At 44.2% G+C, this 25637-nt stretch overlaps 1 protein-coding gene across 1 annotated transcript in view; it reads left to right on the top strand.

Moving 5' to 3' along the window:
* NFE2L3 (NFE2 like bZIP transcription factor 3) overlaps window positions 1-25637 on the top strand; it is a gene marked incomplete at its 5' end in the record, with an annotated part of 30906 nt that extends 5269 nt beyond the window's left edge. The window contains 3 exons of the mRNA XM_083580134.1: window positions 20832-20975; window positions 22585-22668; window positions 24200-25637. Of these exons, the coding sequence (XP_083436260.1) occupies window positions 20832-20975; window positions 22585-22668; window positions 24200-25348 (1377 nt within the window). The 3' untranslated portion in view covers window positions 25349-25637. The remainder of the gene's footprint in view (window positions 1-20831; window positions 20976-22584; window positions 22669-24199) is intronic.

Raw genomic sequence — 25637 nt, 5'->3', positions numbered from 1 at the left:
CGGCATGGCCCAAAAACGTGGTTTTGAAGCATGGATCCTCATGGATCCTCATTATTTTTGCACTAGATCAGCCCAAAGTCACCATCAGATCAAACATCATGGCCAGGGGCACAACATCCACCACAAAAAACACGGATCCACGGCTTCCTGGTCATACCACGGCCCAAAAACGTGGTTTTGAAGCATGGATCCTCATGGATCCTCACACTTTTCGTATTGGGCCAACCGAAACTCACTGTCAAATCACACAACATGTCCAGGGGCACAGCCTGCACCACAGAAAACTCAGATCCATCGCTTCCTGGCAACACCATGGACCAAAAATGTGGTTTTGAAGCACGGATCCTCATGGATCCTCACGCTTTTTGCACTAGATCAGCCCTAATTCACTGTCAAATCACACATCATGGCCAGGGGCACAGCCTGGACCACAACAACTGGCATCCACGGCTTCCTGGCCACTCCATGGCCCAAAAACGTGGTTTTCAAGCACGCATCCTCATGGATCCTCATGCTTTTGGAGCATCTCCACGCCCATTGTTCTGCCCAGACACTGATGTCCAGCACCAAGGGCCTTTTGGTGGTTCCCTCACTGTGAGAAGCAAAGCTACAGGGAACCAGGCAGAGGGCCTTCTTGGTAGTGGCGCCTGCCCTGTGGAATGTCCTCCCATTAGATGTCAAAGAGATAAACAACTACCTGACATTTAGAAGACATCTGACGGCAGCCCTGTTTAGGGACGTTTTTAATGTGTGACTTTTTAATGTATTTTTATTTCATTTTTTGGGGGGGGGGAAGCCACCCAGAGTGGCTGGAGAAACCCAGCAAGATGGGCAGGGTACAAATATATTAGTAATAGTAGTAGTAGTACTTTGTAGGATTTGTTAATCTTTATAGGTCTTTTAAATTTCTAATCTATCTATATATCTATCCCCTCTCCCTTTTCCCTTTCTGTACTTCCCTATCCTTATAAAATTGAATATATATATATATATTTAAAATTTACGGCTCCACAGTTTTCTTGGTCGCCCCATATTCATTACCCGACCACCTATGCTGCTCATGGCCAGATCACTTTGGGGCACTGCCATGCTGTAAAAAGATTCTCATGAAGCACAGATCCCCATGGATCCTTAGGTTTTTTATGTTTGGTGACCCTGAAATCACTATCAAATCACACATTATGTATATGACCACAGAATGAACCACAAAAACCACAGAGCACAGCCAAGGAACAAACACCAAATTAAATACTTTAATCCTCATGGATTGGCATGATTGTTAAATGGACTCCACCAAATTATATTGTAAGATCACACCAATGTCCATGGAATGACCGAAATGCAAACACTATCTGAAATGGTTCTGCATTAGCAAGAACATTGAATTAAAATGACATTCATATCCATAGCTTCCACTGTGAAGAACAGCACCTGGAAATTTTTGACGCTGCTAAACCTCAAGAATATCCAAGGCAGAGATTGTGATGATCTTACCTGTGAATGTAAATTATCAAACCAACTAGATGGAGACCACCAAAGTAACCATGAAAAACAATCACCTGTCTTGCGTCAATTCAGCTACAAATGGTTCTGGGACAAAAGTTGGTTGCTTTGCGGGGGTGGTAATTATAAATGGAGGTTTAACTGCAAGTTTTCTTGCCAACAGATTTTGTCAGTGCAAACTTTGAAATAGGAGGTTTCCAACGTGGTGCCCATGGGCATCATGGTGCCTGCTGACAGCTTTCCTGGAGTCCACCACGTGTTTTTAGAAAAAGAACAGGATTAGTGGTGAATTGTGCCCAGCATGACTTCAGATTGTTCATAGTACATTTGATTGACTGCAGGGACATATGAAGGGGCAGCGGGGTGATGGTGCCCCGGGGTGCCATGCTGGGGGGAGAGTGACAGTACGGTCGCTGTACCGGCTGCCGCTTGTGCGGCGTCCATGTGGGCTGCCGCTCTTGCGGCAACTGTACAGGCAGCCCCTCTCGCAGCGACCGTATGGGCCATATGGGCAGCTGCTCTCGCGGTGACTGTACAGGCTGCTGCTCGCGTAGCGTCCATACAGGCAGCCCCTCTCACGGCGGTCGTACAGGCTGTATGGGCAGCCGCTCTCCTGGCGACCATACGGGCTGCCACACGCACAGCAGCCATACAGGCTGCCATGCATGCACAGTCCGTACAGGACATTGTGTGCGCACCCATCAGCCAGGACTTGTTACCATATTATAGCTGCCACAAAATCTATCAGCATGCCACCAGAACCAGGGAAGCCTTGCCAGTTGCAGCTCACGCAGTTGAAGTGAAATAAAAGACAGAAGAGTAGATCGGGAAGAAAGTTCCCCAGGCTGCAGGAAAAGATAACAGTAGCTCCAGCAGCTGACTCAGTGCAGGCTGCTGAGGGGTTGGACTCCTTAAGATCACCAACTGACTATGAGACACCTGGAAAGCACTCAGCCTCAGATGACCTCCACTCCAAAAAGTGGGAAAGAGGATTTAACAGTGACCAATATTGATTCTTTTGATAGCAGCCCCATATTCTCAACACAAAGTGAGAAGTGTTTGGACAAATCACTGATTTGTACATCAGTTTCCCCATGGCACAACTGTACCTTCCCCACACTCAGTCTACAAACCATGGGACTTGTGGGTTCAGTTGGCAACATCCGTGTGTATGACTATGACATAACCACACTGAAAGGATCAAACTGGATAAATGATCGCATAATAGATGCCTTTCTTGCCTCCAGGGTGATCATGGCCAAAGAGCTAGGTCATGATGGAACAATTTTCCCACTTACCATACTTGCCACTTCATGCAGATATGTCAAAGATTGCCAGTGTAAGCTCTGAAGAACTGTTTGAGATTTGGAGTGCTACAGAAAGATGTTTTGATTATTCCAGTAAATGACAGAGAAGTCCACTGGATACTGATAGTAATCATTTTTAAAAGGAAGACCATGTTCTATCTAGATTCCAAACATGGATTGAACCACTCTGTGATTGATGCAATAACATCCAATTACAGTTCATACAAAAGGATATGGCTGCCATTAGACCCTGGATTGCAAAAGAAATAATACAGTACTGTGGGGAAACCTTTTTTTTAAAAAAGTAATATTTATTAATAATTTAAAAATTACCAAAAAAAAGAAAATAGAGAACAACTACAGTACATGAAAAGAGAAAAAAAGAGAGAAAAACGCAAAAACATAAAAACCAATACAACAATACGGCAAAAAAGGAAATAAAACAAAAAACACAAATCCCGGGTTACATATCTCCAACTTCCATTTGCTTGTTTCATTGACCTCCTCACACCTCCCTTTTTGTATTCTAGTTTAGTTTATTATTTCAGCAAATTCTTTCCATCTTTCTCAATTTTTGTTAAATAATTTATCTTATCAATTTAACCTATTATTTAACTCAACAGATCCTTTCCATCTTTCCCCATATTCTGTTATTCAAATTACCTTAATTTATTTAACCTTGTCTTACCATAAAACGCCTTAAGGCTTAAAACCTAATGCTCAGTTATCCATAACTCCTGATATATTCTGCTAGAGTCATATAGTTTCCTTCCAACATTTTCCCTAATATTCATTCATTTTAGGCTAATTCCCCCAATAAAAAGTTTTCTTTATAAATTTTCTTCCAATCTTCATCCAGCGTCTCTTCTTCCTGGTCCCGGGTCGTGTCAGTCCTTACTGTCCATTCCATCTAGTCCATCAACCTGGAAGTCTTATGTCCGAGGCTCTTAAGTCTCTTCCATGCCCCTTCTGCAAATCTTCTTCTTTTTGTTTATACTTGCCCTTTTCCTTGTCGATTGTTGGTCTCTTTCTTAATTTCTTCCCTTTCTCATTGGGGAGCAGATCTCTGGGGGATTCAAATCCAAAATTGTCTCCATCTCCCTTCATCAAAGCCGCCCATTCCCCACAGTTCCACTCTCCACAGTCATCAGTGTACTCCAAAAGATATTTAAAAGCATATTTCAAAGTCTCTCCAAAGTTAAGAACCTCCTCAGCTCCAGACTCCCCCTGGCCCACTCCAACTTCAATCTTCAATGACAGCGGTTTATGCTCCTGTAGGGCCTCGGGTCTCTCCATTTGTAATGTTTGAGATGCGGCCACATCCTCCTCCATTATCTTCTGCACTTGCCCAGTCAATACAGGTTCATAGGTTGGTCCTTGAATGGTTTCTGTCTCAATATTCCCTGCTTGTCCACAGTTATTAACCACAACAGTCACCAAGTCCATTTTCTCATTCATCAAATCCATCTTTTCATGCATCTGTTCCAGCAAGGCATTTGTCTTGCATAAAGCAAGCACCCAAACTTCCTTCCTGCTCATACTTAATCAAGGTCAAACAAGTCTGGTCCCACGATCTTAATCTGACAGTTGTTGAGTCCTCAAGTAGACTGTAGCAACAATTTAAGAGGTTCCCTCTAGAGGAAGCAATTTCTATTTGTATCCATTTCTTTAAGGATAGTCCAGCAAAGGAAAATTACTTTCATTTTTCAGATACTTTGTTTCATTAGAATGCAAAAGGCAACATTGGAATCAATTTATTTCTCTTCTTTAGTTATCTGTCAAAATATTCCATTCACAGTCAATGAACCTCTCCGATTATTTCTGTCTCTGACACCCCGTTCCTGTGGGAAAACCTATTTCGAAAGACAAGACAAATATTTTCAAGTGGAAATTGACGCTGTTCCTCCCAAAGAGACAAATCTTGAATGAGAGTTACATTACTGTGTCTCGATCATGCCCTGAGGGATGGAAGGATACACTAACCTATTGCTCAGATATTTTACCTTCCTTGTTCGAAGGCTGCTGGTCACTATGTTTCTTGAAGGAAGGGTGCAGGAGGCCCAGTGGTGACCTAACTATGGTTTACTGTGAAGGAAACTGCAAGGACTGGTACCACTGCTTTCGCATAGGCATTGATTCAAAAGATCTTCCAGAGGTTTTCGTGTGTCCAGACTGTCAATCCACTGTGGCCAAATAGATTTTGAAACTGCGAACTGTCATATTCCACAGGTTGGTATAATACAGCAAAATCCAAACATATAGTTTTCATCATCATGGCAGGGATGGTCCTTTTCCATAGAATTCTTATTTATGGAGTTAGTTTTTATATCCTGCTTTTCTCTACTTGAAGAAGTCTCAAAGTGGCTAAAAATCTCCTTTCCCTTCCACCCGCACAACAGACACCTTGTGAGGTAGGTGGGGCTGAGAGAGTTCAGAGAGAAGTGTGACTGGCCCAAGGTCACCCAGCAGCTGTATGTGGAGGAGCAGGGAAGCGAACCCAGCTCACTAGATTAGAGTCCACCCCTCTTAACCACTACACCACAGAAACGTATCTCTTAAAACTCTGGAGCAAGCTGTTCAGTTCAGCCTCGTAGTGATACTGATTTGTGGAGGGAAGGTTGGTGATGAGCAAGATCTGTTCCCATTTCCCAACACAGAGACCATAGAGCAGTTTCTTTTGGGGGCTGATCCTGCAGAGTGTTTCTGTTCAGAATTTCTGTGGCAGAAATTGGCTAAGTGCCTTTATAAACATTCAGCTTCTCAAATCGAACCCCATCATGAATCTTTCAGGTGTAGCTGTTGGAGGTGGAGGGCAGAGAAGGTGCTAATCCTTACCTCCCTCCTCCCAGCCCCATGATCCGTTGCCCAATGGGCTGAATTTCAGGGCTTTTGCATGTAAAGGGCAAGCTTGTTCTTTACTTGTTTAGATCTTTAAACTTGGGAACAGATATTTGGCTCCATGACCACAATGACCAAAAGGGTCAGCTTCTAGAGGACTGTAAAAATCATGATTGTACTTCCCCTACCCTCAGCCCTAACTCCGTTGAGTATTTTTTGTTATGAGACTGAGTGTTTGGGGCTGATGCCGTAGCATTCTTGTCTGGGGGCTTGATGGAAAAACAGAAAAGTGACCCTCACCTAACTCTCCAATGCCCTTCAACAAGAATGCTGTAGGAAATATTGCTAAGCCCAAAGGGAGGCAATAATTTGCTTCAGCTCACCTTGTTAATGGCAGAGCAAAAGCTATGAGTGTGTCATTCTCAATCAGTCTACTTTCAGGACTGATTTTAGAACCCTCTTATATCAGGCCACATGGTCACTGGAGGTGGCCCCATCATGCAAACATGACTATCCACACAGGGACCATCTATTTTTGTTTTTTTCTGATACTGGATTTTAAGTTACAGATACATCTTTTAAAACAGCTGTCAGTATATCACACTGTATTCCACTTGCCTTCCAAAGGAACACGTGGCTCTCCCCACATAGCGGGTTAGGTTGAGACTGCTGATCCAAAGTGATCAGTAATTTTTACGGTAATTACAATCCTGCTTTCCCTTGTACCAGCTTACCTTGACTTTGGTAAGGCCTTTGAAAAGGTCCCCCATGATATTATTGCAAAACAACTAGTAAAATGTGGGCCAGACAAAGCTACTGTTAGGTGGATTTGTAATTGGTTGACGGGCTGAACCCAAAGATTGCTCATCAGTGGCTCACCTTCATCCTGGAAAAAAATGACTATTGGGGTTCCACAAGGTTCTGTCCTGGGCCTGGTGCTATTCAATATTTTTATAAATGATTTGGATGATGGAATAGAGGGCGTGCTAATCAAATTTGCAAATGACTGCAAACTGAGAGGAGTTGCTAATACACCAGAGGACAGGGTCAGAATTCAAAATGACCTGAATAGCCTAGAGAGCTGGGCCAAAACCAACAATATGGAGTTCAATAGGGAGAAATGTAAGGTACTACACCTGGATAGAAAAAATGAAATGCACAGGTGGGGGACACTTGGCTTGACAACAGTACCAGTGAAAGGGATCTGGGAGTCTTAGTCGATCACAAGCTGAATATGAGTCAACAGTGTGATGTGGCAGCTAAGAACGCCAATGCAATTCTGGGCTGCATCAATAGGAGTATAGTGTCTAGATCAAGTGAAGGAATGCTACCACACTATTCTGGTTGGTCAGACCACACCTGAAATACTGTGTCCAGTTGAAGAAGGATATTGTCAAGCTGGAACATGTCCAGAGGAGGGTGACCAAAATGTAAAAGGTCTGGAATCCAAGCCCTATGAGGAGAGAATTAGGGAGCTGGATTTGTTTAATCTAGAGAAGAGAAGATTAAGGAGTGACATGATAGCCATGTTTAAATATTTGAAGGGATGTCATGTTGAAGAGGGAGCAAGCTTGTTTTCTGCTGTTCTAGAGACTAGGATGCAGAATAATGGATTCAAACTATGGGAAAAGAGATTCCACCTGGGCGCGGTAATCCAGTCAGGGAAAAAGGGAGGCATACTATGTTTAGGGCACTGTTTCCAGCCCCTTCCCCTTTTCGGGGTGAGCATAGTGGATCCTAAAAGGGGCTGCTCAGTCATGGATACAGCTGCTGAGCTGCTCAACTGCCTCATTCCTTGAGTCAGAACGACTGAACGCCCATGTGTCGGTTCATGACTAGGGGCTTCACATTCCTGCCCCCGTAGCCATTTAGTGATCGCCATGGGGGGAGGGTTTGGGGGGGTTGGGTTGGGTTTTTGGAAGATGCCTGTGCGTTAATTTGTTTTATGTGTGTAGATCAGTGTACACTGACCAACACACAGTCTTCGCAGTAGGGCTCTGTTCTGATGGCATGAGTAGTCACGACGAACTGGTGGATCCTATCTGCTGCAGCCTTCATCTGCCTTCACAGCCATTGTAACACACTGCTTGTTATCACCCGTCTGTTCTGCCGTTGAGGACTTCTTGGATCATTCTTTGTGTAGCTTCTTCCCTGTTATGTACTAAGCTTGGATCCTAGAACAATAGGCAAGCAGGATCCTAGAATGCAAGAACTGATTGGCTTGCAGGAAAAGACCAATCAGGCTCCAGGAGGGAAGCAGAATCAGCCAGTCAGATGGGACTCATTGTGTAAATAATGTATATAAAAGCCTGAGGTTTTGGGGAAAATTCAGTCACTGTTTTACAAGCTGCAATAAAGAGCATGAAATCACTACAGGACTCTGAGCGTATTTAATTTTCTTTGACCTTACCACCTTGGGTGACCCTGCTGGGAGTACGAGATTCCCAACGGCTTCGCTCACAAGGGTCATAGGAATGTGCAAGCCCACTCACCATGACAAGTGAGAGAACTGAGATAGATTGCACTGAGCCCTGGTCTCATTAGACAAAGTGTTCCACCAAAAAGGCTCTGGCTCTGGTTGAGGACAGCTGGATATGTTTTGGGCCAGGGACCACCAGTAGGTTGTTGTTAGATGAGCGTCACACTCATGGGGGTGTATTGGAAGATAATTCCCACAGATAAGAAAGGTCACAGACTGTTTAGGGCTTTAAAGATTAGCACCAAAACATTGAACCTGATTTGATACTCCACCTGGAGCCAATCCAGCTGATGAACAACCAACTGAATGTGGGCTCTCCACAAAGTCCAAGTAAGAACTCATGCATCTGCATTTTAGACCATTTGGAGTTTCTGGAGCAGTCTCAAGGGTAGCCCTGCATCTCTCTCTCTCTCTCTCTCTCTCTCTCTCTCTCTCTCTCTCTCACACACACACACACACACACTCTCTCTATCACATTTATACCCTGCACTCCCCGGCTCAGGTGTACAGCAAGTTAAAGTAGTCTAGTAGAGTGGTGCCTCGCAAGATGAAATTAATTTGTTCTGCGAGTTTTGTCGTCTTGCGATGTTTTTCGTCTTGCGAAGCACGGTGTCGGAAAAGTTTTGGAAAAGCTTCAAAAATCACCAAAGTCTTCAAAAACCTCAAAAAAGGCTACCACACAGCGTGCTACGAGTTGCTCCTTGAAGTCAAGTCGCAACTGTATTAATGGTGTAAGAAAAAGGAAACAAACTTGCAAGACGTTTCCGTCTTGCGAAGCAAGCCCATAGGGAAAATTGTCTTGCGAAGCAGCTCAAAAAACCAAAAACCCTTTCGTCTTCCGAGTTTTCCGTCTTGCGAGGCATTCGTCTTGCGAGGTACCACTGTATGCAGGTGACTACTGCATAGATCACCATGGCTAGGTTGGAAAGGGACAGGTACGGTACCGATTGCCTAATCTGACATAGATTCAAAAATTCCAGTTTGGCTACATTTGTGACCAATGCCTCCACAGAGACAGAAGCATCCAGGATCACACAGGGACTCCTGATGGCAGCTACAGGTGACTATTGCGCCCCATGAAGAGCTGGGAGCTGGCAAACCAAACTGAAATTATTCTGGCCCAGCCATTGGACGCCCATCTTTAAAGGATAGAGATTCAGCCGACTACGTTTCCTCCATCCCAGCACACCCACCTAAAAATTGGCCAATATATCCAGGGTAGCATCTGGCCAGGGCCATGAAGCAGTAGATCCATGATGTTTGTGGTCAGATCTGTGGTTATGTACAAGATATGTGCACAAAGGGTGAATTTGGGATTCCCCAATGCAAAAAGTGTGATGATCCATGAGGATCCGTGCTTCAAAACCATGTTTTTGAGCCATGGAGTGGCCAGGAAGCCATGGATCCGTGATTTTTGTGGTGCAGGCTGTGCCCCTGGCCATGATGTGTGATTTGATGGTGAGTTTGGGCTGATCTAGTGCAAAAAGCGTGAGGATCCATGAGGATCCGTGCTTCAAAACCACCTTTTTTGGTCCACGATACGGCCAGGAAGCCGTGGATCCGAGTTTTTTGTGGTGCAGGTTGTGCCACTGGGAATGATGTGTGATTTGACAGTGATTTTGGGTTGTCCCAATGCAAAAAGTGTGAGGATCCGTGAGGATCCGTGCTTCGAAACCACGTTTTTGGGCCATGGTGTGGTCAGGAAGCCGTGGATCTCAGTTTTTTGTAGTGCAGGCTGTGCCCCTGGCCATGATGTGTGATTTGACGGTGAATTTGGGCTGATATAGTGCAAAAAGCGTGAGGATCCGTGAGGATCCGTGCTTCAAAACCACGTTTTTGGTCCATGGTGTTGCCAGGAAGCGATGGATCTGAGTTGTCTGTGGTGCAGGCTGTGCCCCTGGACATGTTGTGTGATTTGACAGTGAGTTTCGGTTGGCCCAATACGAAAAGTGTGAGGATCCATGAGGATCCATGCTTCAAAACCACGTTTTTGGGCCGTGGTATGACCAGGAAGCCGTGGATCCGTGTTTTTTGTGGTGGATGTTGTGCCCCTGGCCATGATGTTTGATCTGATGGTGACTTTGGGCTGATCTTGTGCAAAAATCATGAGGATCCATGAGGATCCATGCTTCGGTACCACGTTTTTGAGCCACGGTATGGCCCGGCAGGCGTGGATCCGAGTTTTTTGTGGTGTAGGCTGTGCCCCTGGCTATGATATGTGATTTGACAGTGGGTTTGGGTTGGCCCAATGCAAAAAGCGTGAGGATCCATGAGGATCCGTGCTTGAAAACCACGTTTTTGGGCCATGGAGTGTCCAGGAAGCCGTGGATCCGTGTTTTTTGTGGTGCAGGCTGTGCCCCTGGCCATGATGTGTGATTTGACGGTGAATTTGGGCTGATCTAGTGCAAAAAGTGTGAGGATCCATGAGGATCCGTGCTCGAAAACCACGTTTTTGGCCCATGGAGTGTCCAGGAAGCCGTGGATCCGTGTTTTTTGTGGTGCAGGCTGTGCCTCCGGACATCATGTGTAATTTGACGGTGAGTTTGGGTTGGCCCAATGCAAAAAGTGTGAGGATCCATGAGGATCCGTGCTTCAAAACCACGTTTTTGGGCCACGGTATGGCCAGGAAGCCGTGGATCCGTGATTTTTGTGGTGGATGCTGTGCCCCTGGCCATGATGTTTGATCTGATGGTGACTTTGGGCTGGTCTTGTGCAAAAAGCGTGAGGATCCATGAGGATCCGTGCTTCAAAACCATGTTTTTGGGCCACGGTATGGCCAGGAAGCCGTGGATCCGAGTTTTTTGTGGTGGATGCTGTGCCCCTGGCTATGATATGTGATTTAACGGTGCGTTTTGGTTGGCCCAATGCGAAAAGTGTGAGGATCCGTGAGGATCCGTGCTTCAAAACCACGTTTTTGGGCTGTGGTATGACCAGGAAGCCATGGATCCGTGATTTTTGTGGTGCAGGCTGTGCCCCTGGACATGATGTGTGATTTGATGGTGAGTTAGGGGTGGCCCAATGCAAAAAGCGTGAGGATCCGTGAGGATCCGTGCTTTGAAACCACGTTTTTGGGCCACGGTGTGGCCAGGAAGCCGTGGATCTCAGTTTTTTGTGGTGCAGGCTGTGCCCCTGGCCATGATGTGTGATTTGACTGTGATTTAGATATGGCCTAATACAAAAAGCATGAGGATCCATGAGGATCCGTGCTTCAAAACCACGTTTTTGGGCCACGGTGTGGCCAGGAAGCCGTGGATCTCAGTTTTTTGTGGTGCAGGCTGTGCCCCTGGCCATGATGTGTGATTTAACGGTGCGTTTTGGTTGGCCCAATGCAAAAAGTGTGAGGATCCGTGAGGATCCGTGCTTCAAAACCACGTTTTTGGGCTGTGGTATGACCAGGAAGCCGTGGATCCGTGATTTTTGTGGTGGATGCTGTGCCCCTGGCCATGCTGTTTGATCTGATGATGACTTTGGGCTGATCTTGTGCAAAAATCATGAGGATCCATGAGGATCCGTGGTTCGGAACCACGTTTTTGGGCCACGGTATGACCAGGAAGCCGTGGATCCGTGATTTTCATGGTGCAGGCTGTGCCCCTGGCTATGACGTGTGATCTGACGGTGAGTTTGGGTTCGCCCAATGCGAAAAGCATGAGGATCCGTGAGGATCCGTGCTTCAAAACCACGTTTTTGGGCCACGGAGTGGCCAAGAAGCCATGGATCCGTGATTTTCATGGTGCCGGCTGTGCCCCTGGACATGATGTGTGATTTAACGATGCGTTTTGGTTGGCCCAATGCGAAAAGTGTGAGGATCCATGAGGATCCGTGCTTTGAAACCACGTTTTTGGGCTGTGGTATGACCAGGAAGCCGTGGATCCGTGATTTTTGTGGTGGATGCTATGCCCCTGGCCATGATGTTTGATCTGATGGTGACTTTGAGCTGGTCTTGTGCAAAAATCATGAGGATCCATGAGGATCCGTGTTTTTTAACCATGTTTTTGCGCCCCTGCGGCCCCACGAAATAGTGGATGCATGATTTTTTTGATGCTGTCTACAGAGTAAGACATGGTCTACAGTATCATGGTGGTTTTATTTAATTTGAATGAAAAAATCATATGAATTCACGAGGATCCGTCTAGATCCGCCTTTTACCTTTTTCCCTTAAAGACCAACTAAGTTAGTTCTTGGTATGAGCTTTCGTGTGCATGCACACTTCTTCAGATACCTTTTGCAGGAATGTGACATGGCCTCCCTCCCTAAAATATTCGAGCCCCCCCACGCCAGTTGATGGGCATTGCCATTCAAATGGTGTGCGTGCCCCGCGGCTGGTGATCGATAAACCAATATTTTATTCAAGTTGGCACCCTTGTAAAGCAGCCCAAAGAGACAATACGCTTTGAGCTGCCTTTCCTTTTTACCAGCCTGAGAAGGGAAGTATCAGCACCACTTCGGAGGGTCATTGCAAAGCTCCTCCTCCTTTGCATGTTTGCATTTATTTGCTTATTTGTTGCATTTACTTTTCCCAGCTTTGTTTTTTTTAACGAAGAACGCCCAAAATCCCCTCCAAACCCATGCCAAAGTTTTGCTGCGAATTCGTAGTTAACTAAGTGCTTTCCCCCGCCTCCCGGGAGCTCGAAAGTGGTGTATATATACTGTAGTTCTTGGCATCCCGTTTTATCCACACAGCAACCCTGTGAGGTGGGTTAGGCGGAGAGGCAGTGGCTGGCCCAAAGTCACCCAGGAAGTTTCTTGGCCAAGTGAGGATTTGAACCCTGGTGTCTTCCTCGAGTCCTAGTTTGACATCCTAATCATTACCCCTTGCTGGCCAATAATGAAGAACTTGGCTTTAAATGCAGGTTCGACATGAGCAAAAGGATACTGAGGATCATTTAAAAAATAATAATAATTCCAGTTTGCATGTATTATCTCTCATCAGCTGAAGAGAGAGAGAAATGTATATTGCGTGTGGGCTTACAAAGTAAGAGAAAAGCACAAGACTTTTCTCTTGGTTTGGTAGATGTGGGAGATCAGTTTGATATTGCCAGAATAAAGTGGTGCATTTAAGGCCTGTTGGGCAGGGTAGTCTTGCAAGGGATGGAAGTGCTGCAACTAACCCACCTGCCCTTGTTCCTATGGCTGGTGGGGAAAGCTAACTAGGAAATGCCCAGCACCCTAGAGCGTAGTGGCCTGGCAGGGGGATTCCACTGCACTTGGTTGACCAAGTGCACCTTGTAGCCTTGTACAAAACCTGGCAGAGAGACATTCTGCTGTGCCATGCCTTGCTTTATTTCATGTAAAGGACCAGCCTGCCTGGAAACTGCATCTTCTGTCGTGCAGCAAAGTCGAAACCCAGAGTATTCACAGTAAATGAATGAAACTTTATTGAGTTAAACATATTTCTTTACAAACATAATGGAGGAGAGCAAAGTAAAACCCAGGCACCCCCAAACTGGGCCCTGCAGATGTTTTGGGACTACAACTCCCATCATCCCTAGCTAACAGGACCAGTGGTCAGGGATGATGGGAATTGTAGTCCCAAAACATCTGCAGGACCCAGTTTGGGGGTGCCTGGTAAAAACAGAAGAATATTAGACTAGGCTAGAGAGCACTCTGTGTGTCTTCCTGCAATTGATAGAATATTTGTACAAGGAATGCGTCATCTAGCTGAATGAGTCTGCACTTTTCAGCATTTTCCAACACTTTCTGCACTTTACTGTACTGCTTCTGCTCTCAAAGACCTTTGTCACATGACATCTTCTGAGCTATAGCCATTGCAACAAGAAGCCATGGATTGCCTTATCCTCTGTGTCACAACTTATCCCTGTTCCTGCATGTGTGGAGACGGGTGAGACCGTTTAGTTAGCCTGCACATGTTCAGCGATGCTCTCTTTTTCTCTTGCTTCACAGGATTTGGGGCTGCAGCCTGGCAGTGTAGACAGATCCCAAGGCGTAAGCTCAGATTCTGTTTATGATAACAGCAGTGCCTGTGGTGAGGCAACTCCCAGCTGCTTTTCCAGTTGCTATGAAATATATCATGGTGTTGCCAAAACTGCTGGAGAGGTCCTGGGCATTGCACAGAATTGTCTCTGTGCTGAAAGTTGTAGGGTTGGGAAGGGAGAGAGCTGTTCAGGTTCTGATCCTTCAGGCATCTTAGACCATAGCTGTCAATGTTTCCCTTTTTTAAAGGGAAATTCCCTTATTCTGAATAGGATTCCTTGCAAGAAAAGGGAAGTTGACAGCTATGTGTTAGACCATTTCCATTTTTTCTTTACACCTTGTATTACCTCTTCCATCCCCCATACTACTGTTACTTTGGGGAAAATGTGCATCCAAAGCTGTCTTTCTTACAAATTCTTCAAACTCTCAGTGGGTCTTGCTCCCAGTGATGACTTGGTGATGATGGTGATGGTGATGAAGAAGAGTTTGGATTTGATATCCCACTTTATCACTACCCGAAGGAGTCTCAAAGCGGCTAACAGTCTCCTTTCCCTTCCTCCCCCACAATAAACACTCTGTGAGGTGAGTGGGGCTGAGAGACTTCAAAGAAGTGTGACTAGCCCAAGGTCACCCAGCAGCTGCATGTGGAGGAGTGGAGACACGAACCCAGTTCCCCAGATTGCTAGTCTATCGCTCTTAACCACTACACCACACTGGCTCTCTGATGATGTCCAAAACAGTCTTAGTCTTATGTCCAAAATAAAAGTGTGCACTGCACTGTGGGTTTGGGAATTTGATGGGAGCTGAAATTCAGAAATAAGAGAGGCCTTTCTATAAAGCTATGATGCTGTAGAATATACATCAACTTTTAAATGTGAGGGCATCTCACTACCGTATAAAAAAAAGTTGGAGCTTCCAGCAGTACACACTCCTAGGAAATAACAATGCTGGTTCAGATTGCTGGTTCACACTCACGCAAGCGGCCTTTCTTTATCAGAACAGTTTGTAGGGTGAGGAGACAGTTGTTTCTGCACATATTTTTCTTCCAAAAGTGTTTTTCAGCTTACTTGCACATTCAGTTCCATCTTTATTTGGTTATGCAAACATCAACAAGAGTTTCTTTTTTCTTTTTTGTTCTGAAAGTTGCATGTTCCTTTCTGACAAGCAATATACCTTTAGTCATTGTTCCAACTCTCACTGAAAGGGGAGTTTCCCCATTGACACTAATGAGTACTGGTTTTTGCTTTTTAATAATGGCTTGATTAAAGAGAATGTAATACCTTAAGAGCTTGCAGATCAGCTCTGCTGCTGTGTAATTAAATGTAGCTACTGGAAAACAGTGTCAGGTTTACACATTGGTCCTAATCCTGCTAAGATCAAAGTATATTTAAAGTTGATGCAAAAGCACAGTATCTTTTAGTTTATCCAACTAGTCTCTCGGCTGTAATTCACAAGACAAAGTTTAGAGGCCATTTAAAACTAAGAAAAATAGAAGAGCAAACAGTGCTAAAATAAGTGTGAAGATAAAGATAGCTTTCCCCCTTGCAGAAAGAGGCACATTTTAGTTCATTTAAATCAGTGGAATTAAGCTTGCTTTACTATATAATTAATGGTGGTCATGGTATGTATGTAATATCCCTTCTTATACTTTCCACCAAAAATTATTGTTGAAGTATTCAGACTTAGAGTGTGGTAGATTCTAACAATGCATTCTTATGCTATTCTCCTCAGAAGTAAGTCCCATTGAGTTCAACAAGATTTCCTCCCAGGTAAGAAGGTATAGGCTTGTAGTCCAAGTTCCTTGGCATTGTGGTTCCAGTATATGGTTTATGGATAATCCTCTGGTGCTTAAGACTTTTTGTTGTGTTGTGTTGTGTTGTGTTATCCACCTTTTAGTAATGCAAATTTATGTTATGTCTAGTGGGAAGTAAAATTAACACTACTGTCCAGGACACATAACCTAAATGTGCATGCTGCAACTACTTTGAATTTTGTTATATTAGCCTGTACTGCAAATGTAAGAACCTCTGTCAACAAGAATACACACTTGATTTCTCTTCCACGTTCTGTCCTGAATAATCCTTGGAGCACAACTAGTACACAAGAGGTGCGTAAGGGGAGCTCTGCTAGACCACAGATGAGCATCCTTGCTTGTGACAATAGCCAGCAGCAGAGGTGCTTCCACAAAACTCACAAGGAGGGCTTGAAGGCTACAGCTGTCTTCTCCTCAGCAAGTGGGGCGTAGTGGCCTCCTGACCCTCTGAACTTGGAGGTTACATACATGAATAGGCATAGATCAAAGAGGTTTAATGATGGTCTAGACTAAAGGGTCCCCAATATGCTGTAGATAGTACTTCAAATGCCTGCTGAAGCTTTCAAGAAGGCATACTTGATCAGCAAAGCTTTGTTTTTACTCAAGCTGAATGCAACCCATAGTTGCTAAGGGTTTCAACATCACTGCAATATAAGCTGCAATCCCATGCCATGTGCTTGCATGCTTCAAGATCCAATAGACTTCAGTGAGACATTTGCAAACAGGTTTAATTATTCAGTCTTAGACTTAGGTTTCAAACATGTGCTTGCTTGTTCACAGTGACACTTACTGACAGGTAGAAGAGCATACAATTGTCGCCATAGGAAAAGAGGTGGGGATTCTTTCATTAAAAGCAGCTTGTGCAGAAGTGACCATGAGATACGTATATTAGACCATTTTATCCAGCTTGCCCTTGACAAATATTTGGTTGGGTAAGACTCTTAGGAGCATAATAATTGTCTCAGCTTTTCGGTTTAGGAACTCTTAAGAGAAGTGTGTGCAAATACCAATGCCTTTGTAAAAAGTAGGTTTTGTGATACGATAAAAATTCTAATCCTGGCTTTCAGTTCATTGCCACACGACTTAAAATGCCTACTGTTTCTGTTTTGATATACGTTCCCCCCACTTGTAATGGAATTTTGTTTTTACTTGGCTATGATTCAAGATCTGTTACTTCCGTAGGTAGTTGTAAAACTAGTTTCTCCACCCTAACCTAGAGGGATCTGAGCACTGAAGCAAGAGATGACTAATTTTCAATTCTAGTTAACACCGAACTTCTCTTGAGAACTTCAGCTGGAGTGTCTAAAAGATACACAGGGTGTAAGGGAGGCGGTGGGCCTGTTTAGATGGCCAGCCATCAGAGTCTAATGGATCCTGGTGTCTTCCTGAATGGAGGAATTTTCTAGTGGAAAAAGCTGATGATCCTGTTGAAGCTCTCACTGTGGAATGGTGAGATCGGATGTGCAGTTGGCACAATACTTCCAGAATGGCTTCTCCAGCATTGTGGAGCCTGCCTGCCTCCTTGGTAATCTGGGGAGCTCCAGGCTATACAAGCTAGACTCAGACTAGAGCATAAGTAGTGCTCTCCTGATTTCATTCTGAATCTGACCAAGTACTGACCAGGACACATAATTGTGCCTACCATGTGGCAGTGTGAACTGCGAAGAAGGCTCATTTTGCAGCTTTCATTGTATCCTCTAGTCTAGTAGCTGGCTGGAGAGGTTGCTGTCCCCTGGAAAATTCAAGGACCTGCTGTGACCAGTTGGCTACACATTTTGTGGATAAAGTTGCTTGACTTCGGAGTGGCCTTGATTCAGTGGTTGCTGCAGTTCCAGATGAAGTACCCAGTGCCAGAGTTGGTGAGATTGGTTTCAGCTTATGCAGGCGGCTAACGTGGGCAAGGCTCTATGCTGACCATGCATTCTCTTGACCCCTAACCTGAGCTGATTAAATCTAGCAGAGGGAGTTTAATTACCTGGGTCTAGAGCATGGTCAATGCTTCATTGCATTAGCAATAACTATCAACCAGTTGCAAATACCCGCTTGCTGGGGAAGTGGGTGCAGAGAATTGTGGTGGGGAACCTGCAAGCATTTGTGGTTAACACACATTATTTTGATTGATTCCCTGGGTTCAGGCATGGCCATGGGACTAAGTCTGCCTTGGCTACCCCAATGAATGACATTACAAATAGAGGGACAGGGTATATGTGAGTTTGCTCTTGCTTTTTGACCTCACTGCAACTTTACCATTCGCTACTGCATTGTCCTCAACCAGCTAAAGGCAATGGGAATTGGGGTCACTGTGGTACATTGATTTCAGTACTACCTACAGGACCAGGTCCAGAAAACAGCATTGGTAAAGGGCTGTTTGGCTCCCTGGAAGTTATTCCTATGAAGTCCCTGGGAGTGGTGGTTGGGCTTTTGGGGGCAAGGTGCCATCAATGTGTTGATGACTCTCAGCTCTGTTTCTCCATCACATCTGAATCAGGAGAGGCTGTGCAGGCCCTGGACCAGTGCTAGACACAGTGGTAGGATGGATGAGCAGGGCATTTTTTTAACATAGGTATGGGCGGAATTCCTTCGCCACAGCCCTTATGACTCCTCATAAGCTGTTTGCATTCTCATCTGGACTCTGTGATTGTAGATTTGCCCATCCTGTTTCACCCAAAACTTAAGTTTGCTGGCCACCAGTGCAATTTAGGCCAGAAGAACCACCTGGTTCAAGGCATGCTGTCAGTGATTCTGATATTGGTGTTTTGTTGAGGTGCGCAATGCCAAAATGCTGAAAGTCATGCAAAGTGAGAACTGGTGGAAAGTGAGGTCTCTCACTGGTGTGTGTTCCTGAAGCAGACAGCACTGCTCACCCAGAAGCACACTTGCTTGAGAGGCGTTGGTTCACCCAGCGCACTAAGCCAAGCCATTGCTATGCAAAACAGCTTGGATGTGTGGGCTTCCAGAGAGGAACTTGCATCTATGTTGCTCTTTGCTGCTACCGTATTTTTTGCACCATAACACTCACTTTTTTCCTCCTAAAAAGTAAGGGAAAATGTCTGTGCGTGTTATGGAGGGAATGCCTACGGGTGGCATGCCTACGGATTTTCCTCCTCTAAAAACTACGTGCGTGTTATGGTCGGGTGCGTGTTATAGAGCAAAAAATACAGTACTTTGCTGCTACTTTGCTGCTGCACCTTGCAAAGCTTAGCCATGGCTTGGCTTCGGGTGCCATTTGAACTGGGATTCACTGCTAATCACAAGCTGTAACCAAGAATGGGAGACCAAGGTTTGCCTTAATGTGACATGCAAACCAGACACACATACATTTTCTCCTCTGCTCATATTTGATGCAATATCCATTCCTGATTGATTTCTTTTAAGCAACATCTCTCTTATGTGATGTTCATTTTACAGTTCTTGCAAAAACATGTAGCTGAGAAGGGCTTGGGGATGTACCAGACCAACTTGCACCGCTGCAAAAGGCTTTGTGTTTTAACATAAATAGAAACATTAAGGGTTGTGGAGTATATAGGGGAGGAGGAGATGTGGGTGGTGAAGTGTTGTTTTGAAGCAAACATACTTTCTCCAATTAGGTTGGACTCACAGCAGCAGCAACTTTGCACTTAAGCAATGAAGCACAGGAATAAAAGACAGGAAGAGGAGAGTGGGTGTCGAGGTAGGGCAGGAGGCGGTTCAAAATGAGGTTCTGTTCCTTACAGTCATTGCAATTAATTGATGAAGCTACTTAAGTGTGCACTTCTAAAAGCAGTCCTTTCAAATCCCTGCTAACAGCCGAGGGCTTGGGGAGAGGGAGGAGGAATGCCTACTGAACTCAAAGCATAAATTCACATGCTGGAAAGAATGAATTTTTTAAATAAAAAAAACACTGATTGCAGAGCGGAATGGAAGACCTCCTACAAGGTGCAAAAGGGAGTGGATTGTTCTTTAGCGGCATGGGAATGGGTTTGACAATATCTGCTGAAGAATGCCAAGATTTCCACACCCTTGCTCTTGCTGTCAGTCAGTGGAAAGGGAAAGTTGGCACAATGAGGCAATGCCAGCATTTGGCTTCTGCAAAGTCTTAAGGCAGGGATCAGCAACCTAAGGCCCATGGGCCACAAGCGGCCCATGGGGGTCCTTTAACTGACCCACGAGCCGCCCCCGAACTGAGCCGCCCACTCGGCGAGTCCCCGCGCGCTGTGCTAAACCAGTGCCGCGCAGGAACTCGCTTCCGCGGCGCCAGAAATCGTGTCTGTGCAGACGCCAGAAATCACGGGTGGGTCCGTGATCCAGTCCACGGAAGGATCTCCGCTGGAGTGAACCGGCCCAGGTGAGGTAAACCTTGGCGACCTCTGTCTTAAGGGACGTCAAGCAGGAGAGACAGACAGGATGGAAGAAAGCAGCTTATGACCAAACATACCATCGTTACTGTGATCATATGCAGAATGTCCATCGGCTTAAGTGCGGTTTGTACGATAAACCATGGTTTCAAAACTGTTCTAAAACTGCAGCTGACATACACCCTTGTGGTCTAACCATGGAAACAGGTGCATAAAGAACAGTGAGATTGGGTTTTACTTACTATTCCCCCCCCCCCCATAATACAAACATGTGCCTAATATAATGGAGCACAGATGGAACCAGATCTTTCAAGTTTAAATGTTTTATGTATAAGACTGAGTGAATATATTTTTTCCCCAATCTTTTGTTGCTGTCTGGTGTTACAGCGTTGCCTGAAAAATGTACATTTGAGGTTTGGTGGCCATATGCAAAAGAGCTTATTGGACAGTGTGTGTGTCATTGACTTACCAGGAAAAGGGTATGGGGTTGATGGACTGCAACTGATGAACTACTACTAGAGAAACAAAATACTATTCTGACGTATGTCATTTCCTAGTATGCTGGTTGCTGACACATTACAGTGCTGAAAATTATTATTGTTTCCTGTTTCTCCTTATATTTACAGGAAGTAGACTTAAAAGTGAGCCAGGAATGTTTGGAACACTGTAACGTTATAGAAGATGAAGACTCAGAATCTCAAGAGGAGGAAGAGGGTAAAAGCGACCAAGTGGATTGGAAAGAGAAGCTGAGTCCAGTTTCCAGCTCTTCGGTGAGAGTCATAAAAGAAGTTGTATTGGGCCATATATGGTTAAGTTCTACTCAGCATAGACCCATTGAAATTAAGAGGCTTTTGGTAGTCTTGCCCATTAAGGTCAATGGTTCTATACTGAGTATAGAATTCACATTGAATTCAGTCCATTGCCTGGCATCCTAAGTTGCTCTTCCATTCATATATGATGGCGGAGATTCTCACCAAGTCCCCTGCCTCATATCCCAAGGGTCCTCAAATTCACTGGGGTAGATTTTCATGGGGCTGCAGAAAGAAGGGGGAGGACGGAAGGTCTCTTTCCATAAACAAGACTTCTGTTCCATTCACAGAAGGAAAATTAGAACCCCAGCCATCAGTATTAGTGTTTTTGAAAACTGATTCAGATATTGATTTATTCATGGCAAGTCTTTATGAACATTTTTGAAATGTATATATTCGCAAATACCATTGTGGGAATAACCTGTCATGTCTTAAAAGATATTGTTACCTTCTTGCTGCACCAGTTACATGGTTATTATTTTCCCCAACCCCAAATTTGTGGTCCGCTCTTTTCTCTTTAACATCTCTGAATTATTATTTTTTAAAGTTGATGTTGTTTTGCTTTAAATCATAAAACAGCTTTAGTATCAAAAGACTCCAGTTCTGACCATTATAAACAATGAATTTATGAAAACAAGCATGTTCAGATAAGTGCTGTTTACTAAAAAGTTTTACAATGTGGCATTTTTTAAAAAAACCAAAAACCATGGAAGTGGCGGCAGCTTGAAATTATCAAACTATTAGGGCAAGTATTACCACTTCCTCTGTAGCTGCATGAAAATCTAATGGAATGGTGAGCCTTAACTGCTAGTCAGGGGTCAGCAAGGTTTACCTCGCCTGGGCTGGTTCACTCCAGCGGAGATCCCTCTGTGGACTGGATTGCAGATGCACGTGAGTGTGCGCACCCACAGTTTCCAGCATCTGCACAGATGCGGATTTCTGGCTCCGCAGAAGTGAGTCCCCACGCCGCGCTGGTTTAGCACATTGCGCGGGGGCTCACCAAGCGGGCGGCTCATGGGCCGGTTAAATGACCCCCGTGGGCAGCTTATGGCCCATGAATCTTAGGTTGCCAACCCCTGTGCTAGATGGAAGACAGCAGCCCAGTTCTGGGGTCCTGTTGTAAGCTTTTAATTGGCTGTCACATGAACTCCTGGTTGTCTGAATCCACTCTCTGTGTGCAGCGAACATCATCTCAGAATGTGCTATCCTATAGTGCTTCTTCACAGATGTACTGCTGGCCAGTTAACTTGGTATGAAGATAGCATGCTTTGTTGTTTGCAAATGTTACTTGCACTCAGCGACATGCATATTTACTTAATACATTTTATATACCACCTGTCAGCCAGTTGGTTCCTAGGGCAGTTGAGAACAGGATAAAGGGGTTGTCAGCCTCTTTGAGGCCCCTGGGCACATTTAGAATTTTGAGTTTTGCAGCTGTATACATCTCCTGTGGCTTGAAGTGGTGTCTTTTTCCTGATCCCCCTTACAATTCTACTTACAACTTTCCATTAACAATGGAGACAAGTCTATTAATTGTGGGTTTTTTGGGGGGTGGGTGGGTTTACAACAGACTTACAGAAGCACTACTGGTTCTCCTTTCCCACTGGAAGGTTATTTTCCACTGCCACCATCACTGACTGAAAATACACTGGAAGTAAGTGTTGCAATTTGAGATAGTTTACAAGCTTATATGCAAACAGTTGGAAGCATGCTTCTACAATAACCTAGTTAAAGCAACTCTCTTTCTTGTCAGAAATTTTACAACTCAACCGCACCATCTCCCCCCCCCCCTTTACCATTAACTTGCTTCCAAAAAGTGTGATTTGCCGAAGTAGAATCTGAAGAATTGTTTTAAAACAATTTCCCCGATTTCTACAACTCCATTCTAGGTGTTATGACAGAAGCCTCTGCTTACACCATGGAAGCGAAAGTAGTAAGATGAACCTGTAGTGAATGGAAGTGTAGCAATTGACTTAGGGGTGTATTCATTTTTCCTCAATTTGACTAAGGGGTTCCACATGGCACACCTTTCCAAGGGTGCATGCCAGTGGCAGGTGGAACAAATGTGACACTTTGCTTTCAGCGGTTGACTACATTTCAGTCAGACAAGATCACTCAAGAACAGGGTAAGACAGGGTGTGTGACCTGTTGAGAGTCATGAGGGTCAAATGGAAAAGCCCTGGAGGGCCTCATATTGCCCCAGGTCCTGAGGTTCCTCAGCCCTGATTTAGAAAATACCTGTGGTGTCCTACAAGGCTCATCATAATCACCTGTGTTGTTAATCTTATGTGTGGAATTGTTAAAATGATAACTCTCCTGCCTTTGGACAGCACAATAATCAACATGCTGCCCTCCAAGTCTGTATTTTATTAACGTAAACACCCAGCAGAAGCTGTATCTATTCTAAACCAAAGTTTGAACAGTAGGGAAAAGTGTGTAGGTATTTCTAAATGGATGCAAGTATGTGAGGAACTACCTAGCTAGGGCAAACAGCTGAAGATGCTTTCATTTAATATAATCATAGAGGTGGAAGGGATCCTGAGGGGTCATCTAGTCTAACCCCCTGCATTGAAGGAATACGCAGCTATCCCTTATGAGGATTGAACATACAACCTTTGCATTCTCAGCACCACACTCTAGCCAGGATGATGGGCCCAGTGTTCAAGATGTTTGTTTTGAACCTTTTTAAGCTCTTCTTGCATGCCTCAGTATATCTTTCCCTACATTACCTCCACCCCAATGTCTGTTGGATAAGCTCATAAGAATTCTGCCTTTAAAAATGGCGAAGACAAGGTGTAGGCTGTGAAACTTGTGCCTCTATGTTGCAATTTTAAGGAAAACAATTCAAGCTGCTCCTGTTTCAGCAGAGGTGGGTAGTGGTGGTTTTCCAATTTGTATTGCAGTAGATAGCAGACAAGCTACTGCATCTTACTGGGTTCTTTTTGATGTTTTCCTCAATACTCTTTCAGGCTGCCATTTTTAGTGATCACACTCTTTCTGTAACAGCTGGTATTTGCAGAAAGCATTCTCTGTGTTTAAAGTATTGTGGGGGAGGGGGAAATAACACATTTTAAATTATACAAAGGGCTGCTGTTGAACTGGCTAGAAACTATTTAACCATAGGGAGAGTTGCAAGGTTTCAACATAACACAGAAAACATATTTCCATTTTGCTCCCTCTTTTAGGAACACTGGTTGGGAAATACTATGCCTGTTATCAACAGCAGAGGTATGAACCTGTCAAACTTCCACAATACAGTTAATTTGACTCAGGCTATTAGCCGTGATGTTAGTCTTCATGATGCTACAATAATGAAATCAGACCACAATACTACAGTAAATGCAGAGAGAAGGAATTTGGAGATATTGGAGACTCTGTCATTAACCGATTCTCACACATCGCTAATGAATGGTGTCAACATGCTTGGGGTTTTTGCATCTGATAATTGTACAAATCTAACAAACCAGGATTTGTTCTTGAGCCTGGATGGACATGGATTTGAAGCTTCCTGTTTCTTTGAAGAACAGGATTCTGATTCTGGACTGTCTTTGGATTTAAATCATAGCAATTCATCCCTTGCTTTTACCTGTGACAGTGATGCTGAATCTGCCACCTATGATGATTTAGCTGTAGGAGGCTGCTGCGTAGAATACAGCAAATGTTACCACACAGATTATCAAAGCAATTATGATCTCAGTGCAGAATTGTTTGTAGATGTGTTGCATGATCACACGTACAGCCAAATCCCACAACAGCTGGCACCCTGTGTGCCAGAAGAATATTACTTCATGTGGCCAGAGAAATCCAATAAAGCCAGAAGTAGAAATGGAGATAACGCAGGAAAAAACCAAAGCCGTGATGAATACCGCGCAGAAGCCCTGAGAATTCCATTCTCTGTAAATGATATTGTGACTCTGCCTGTTGATTCCTTCAATAGCATGTTATCTAAATACTACTTGACAGATAACCAGCTATCACTCATTCGTGACATAAGGCGGAGAGGAAAAAACAAAGTCGCTGCTCAAAACTGCCGCAAACGTAAACTAGATGCAATTATGAACCTGGAAGATCAGGTGTGTCACCTTCAAGCACAAAAGGAAAAGCTCAAGAAGGAAAAAGCCCAGTGTAATAGATCAATTAGCAATATAAAACAAAAACTAAATGATCTTTATTGGGACATTTTGAGTAGACTAAGAGATGACCAAGGAAGACCTGTTAACCCAAGCCAATACTCTCTACAGTGTTGTAAAAACGGCAGTGTTTTGGTTGTACCTGGAAAAGCCATCAAACTGGAACTGAAACAAAATAATCCAACCAAAAAAATGGCAAGATAGAAAATATTTCTCTTTAGCTATTGAAATGGAAAGGGATGTTTCTTAATTATTCTTAAATACGGTGACATTCACAGTTAGTTTACGCAGGGAAAAATAAAAGTTTGGTAAGGATCTAATTTGATTACCCACATTATCAAAATATTTTTAAGACTTTTATACAAAAAAATAAATAAACATTGTGTACTATAAACAAAATGTCCAAGCTCTAGGTCTGTGAACACAGGCCTAAAAGAATCAGTTCTTAACTGAAGATTTCTCTTCATCTGAATAAATTATTGGTTAAATCATA

The sequence above is a fragment of the Podarcis filfolensis genome (assembly GCF_964270895.1).
Source record: "Podarcis filfolensis genome assembly, chromosome: 12".
Classification (NCBI taxonomy): domain Eukaryota; kingdom Metazoa; phylum Chordata; class Lepidosauria; order Squamata; family Lacertidae; genus Podarcis; species Podarcis filfolensis.
This window is presented reverse-complemented; position numbering and strand designations above follow the sequence as displayed.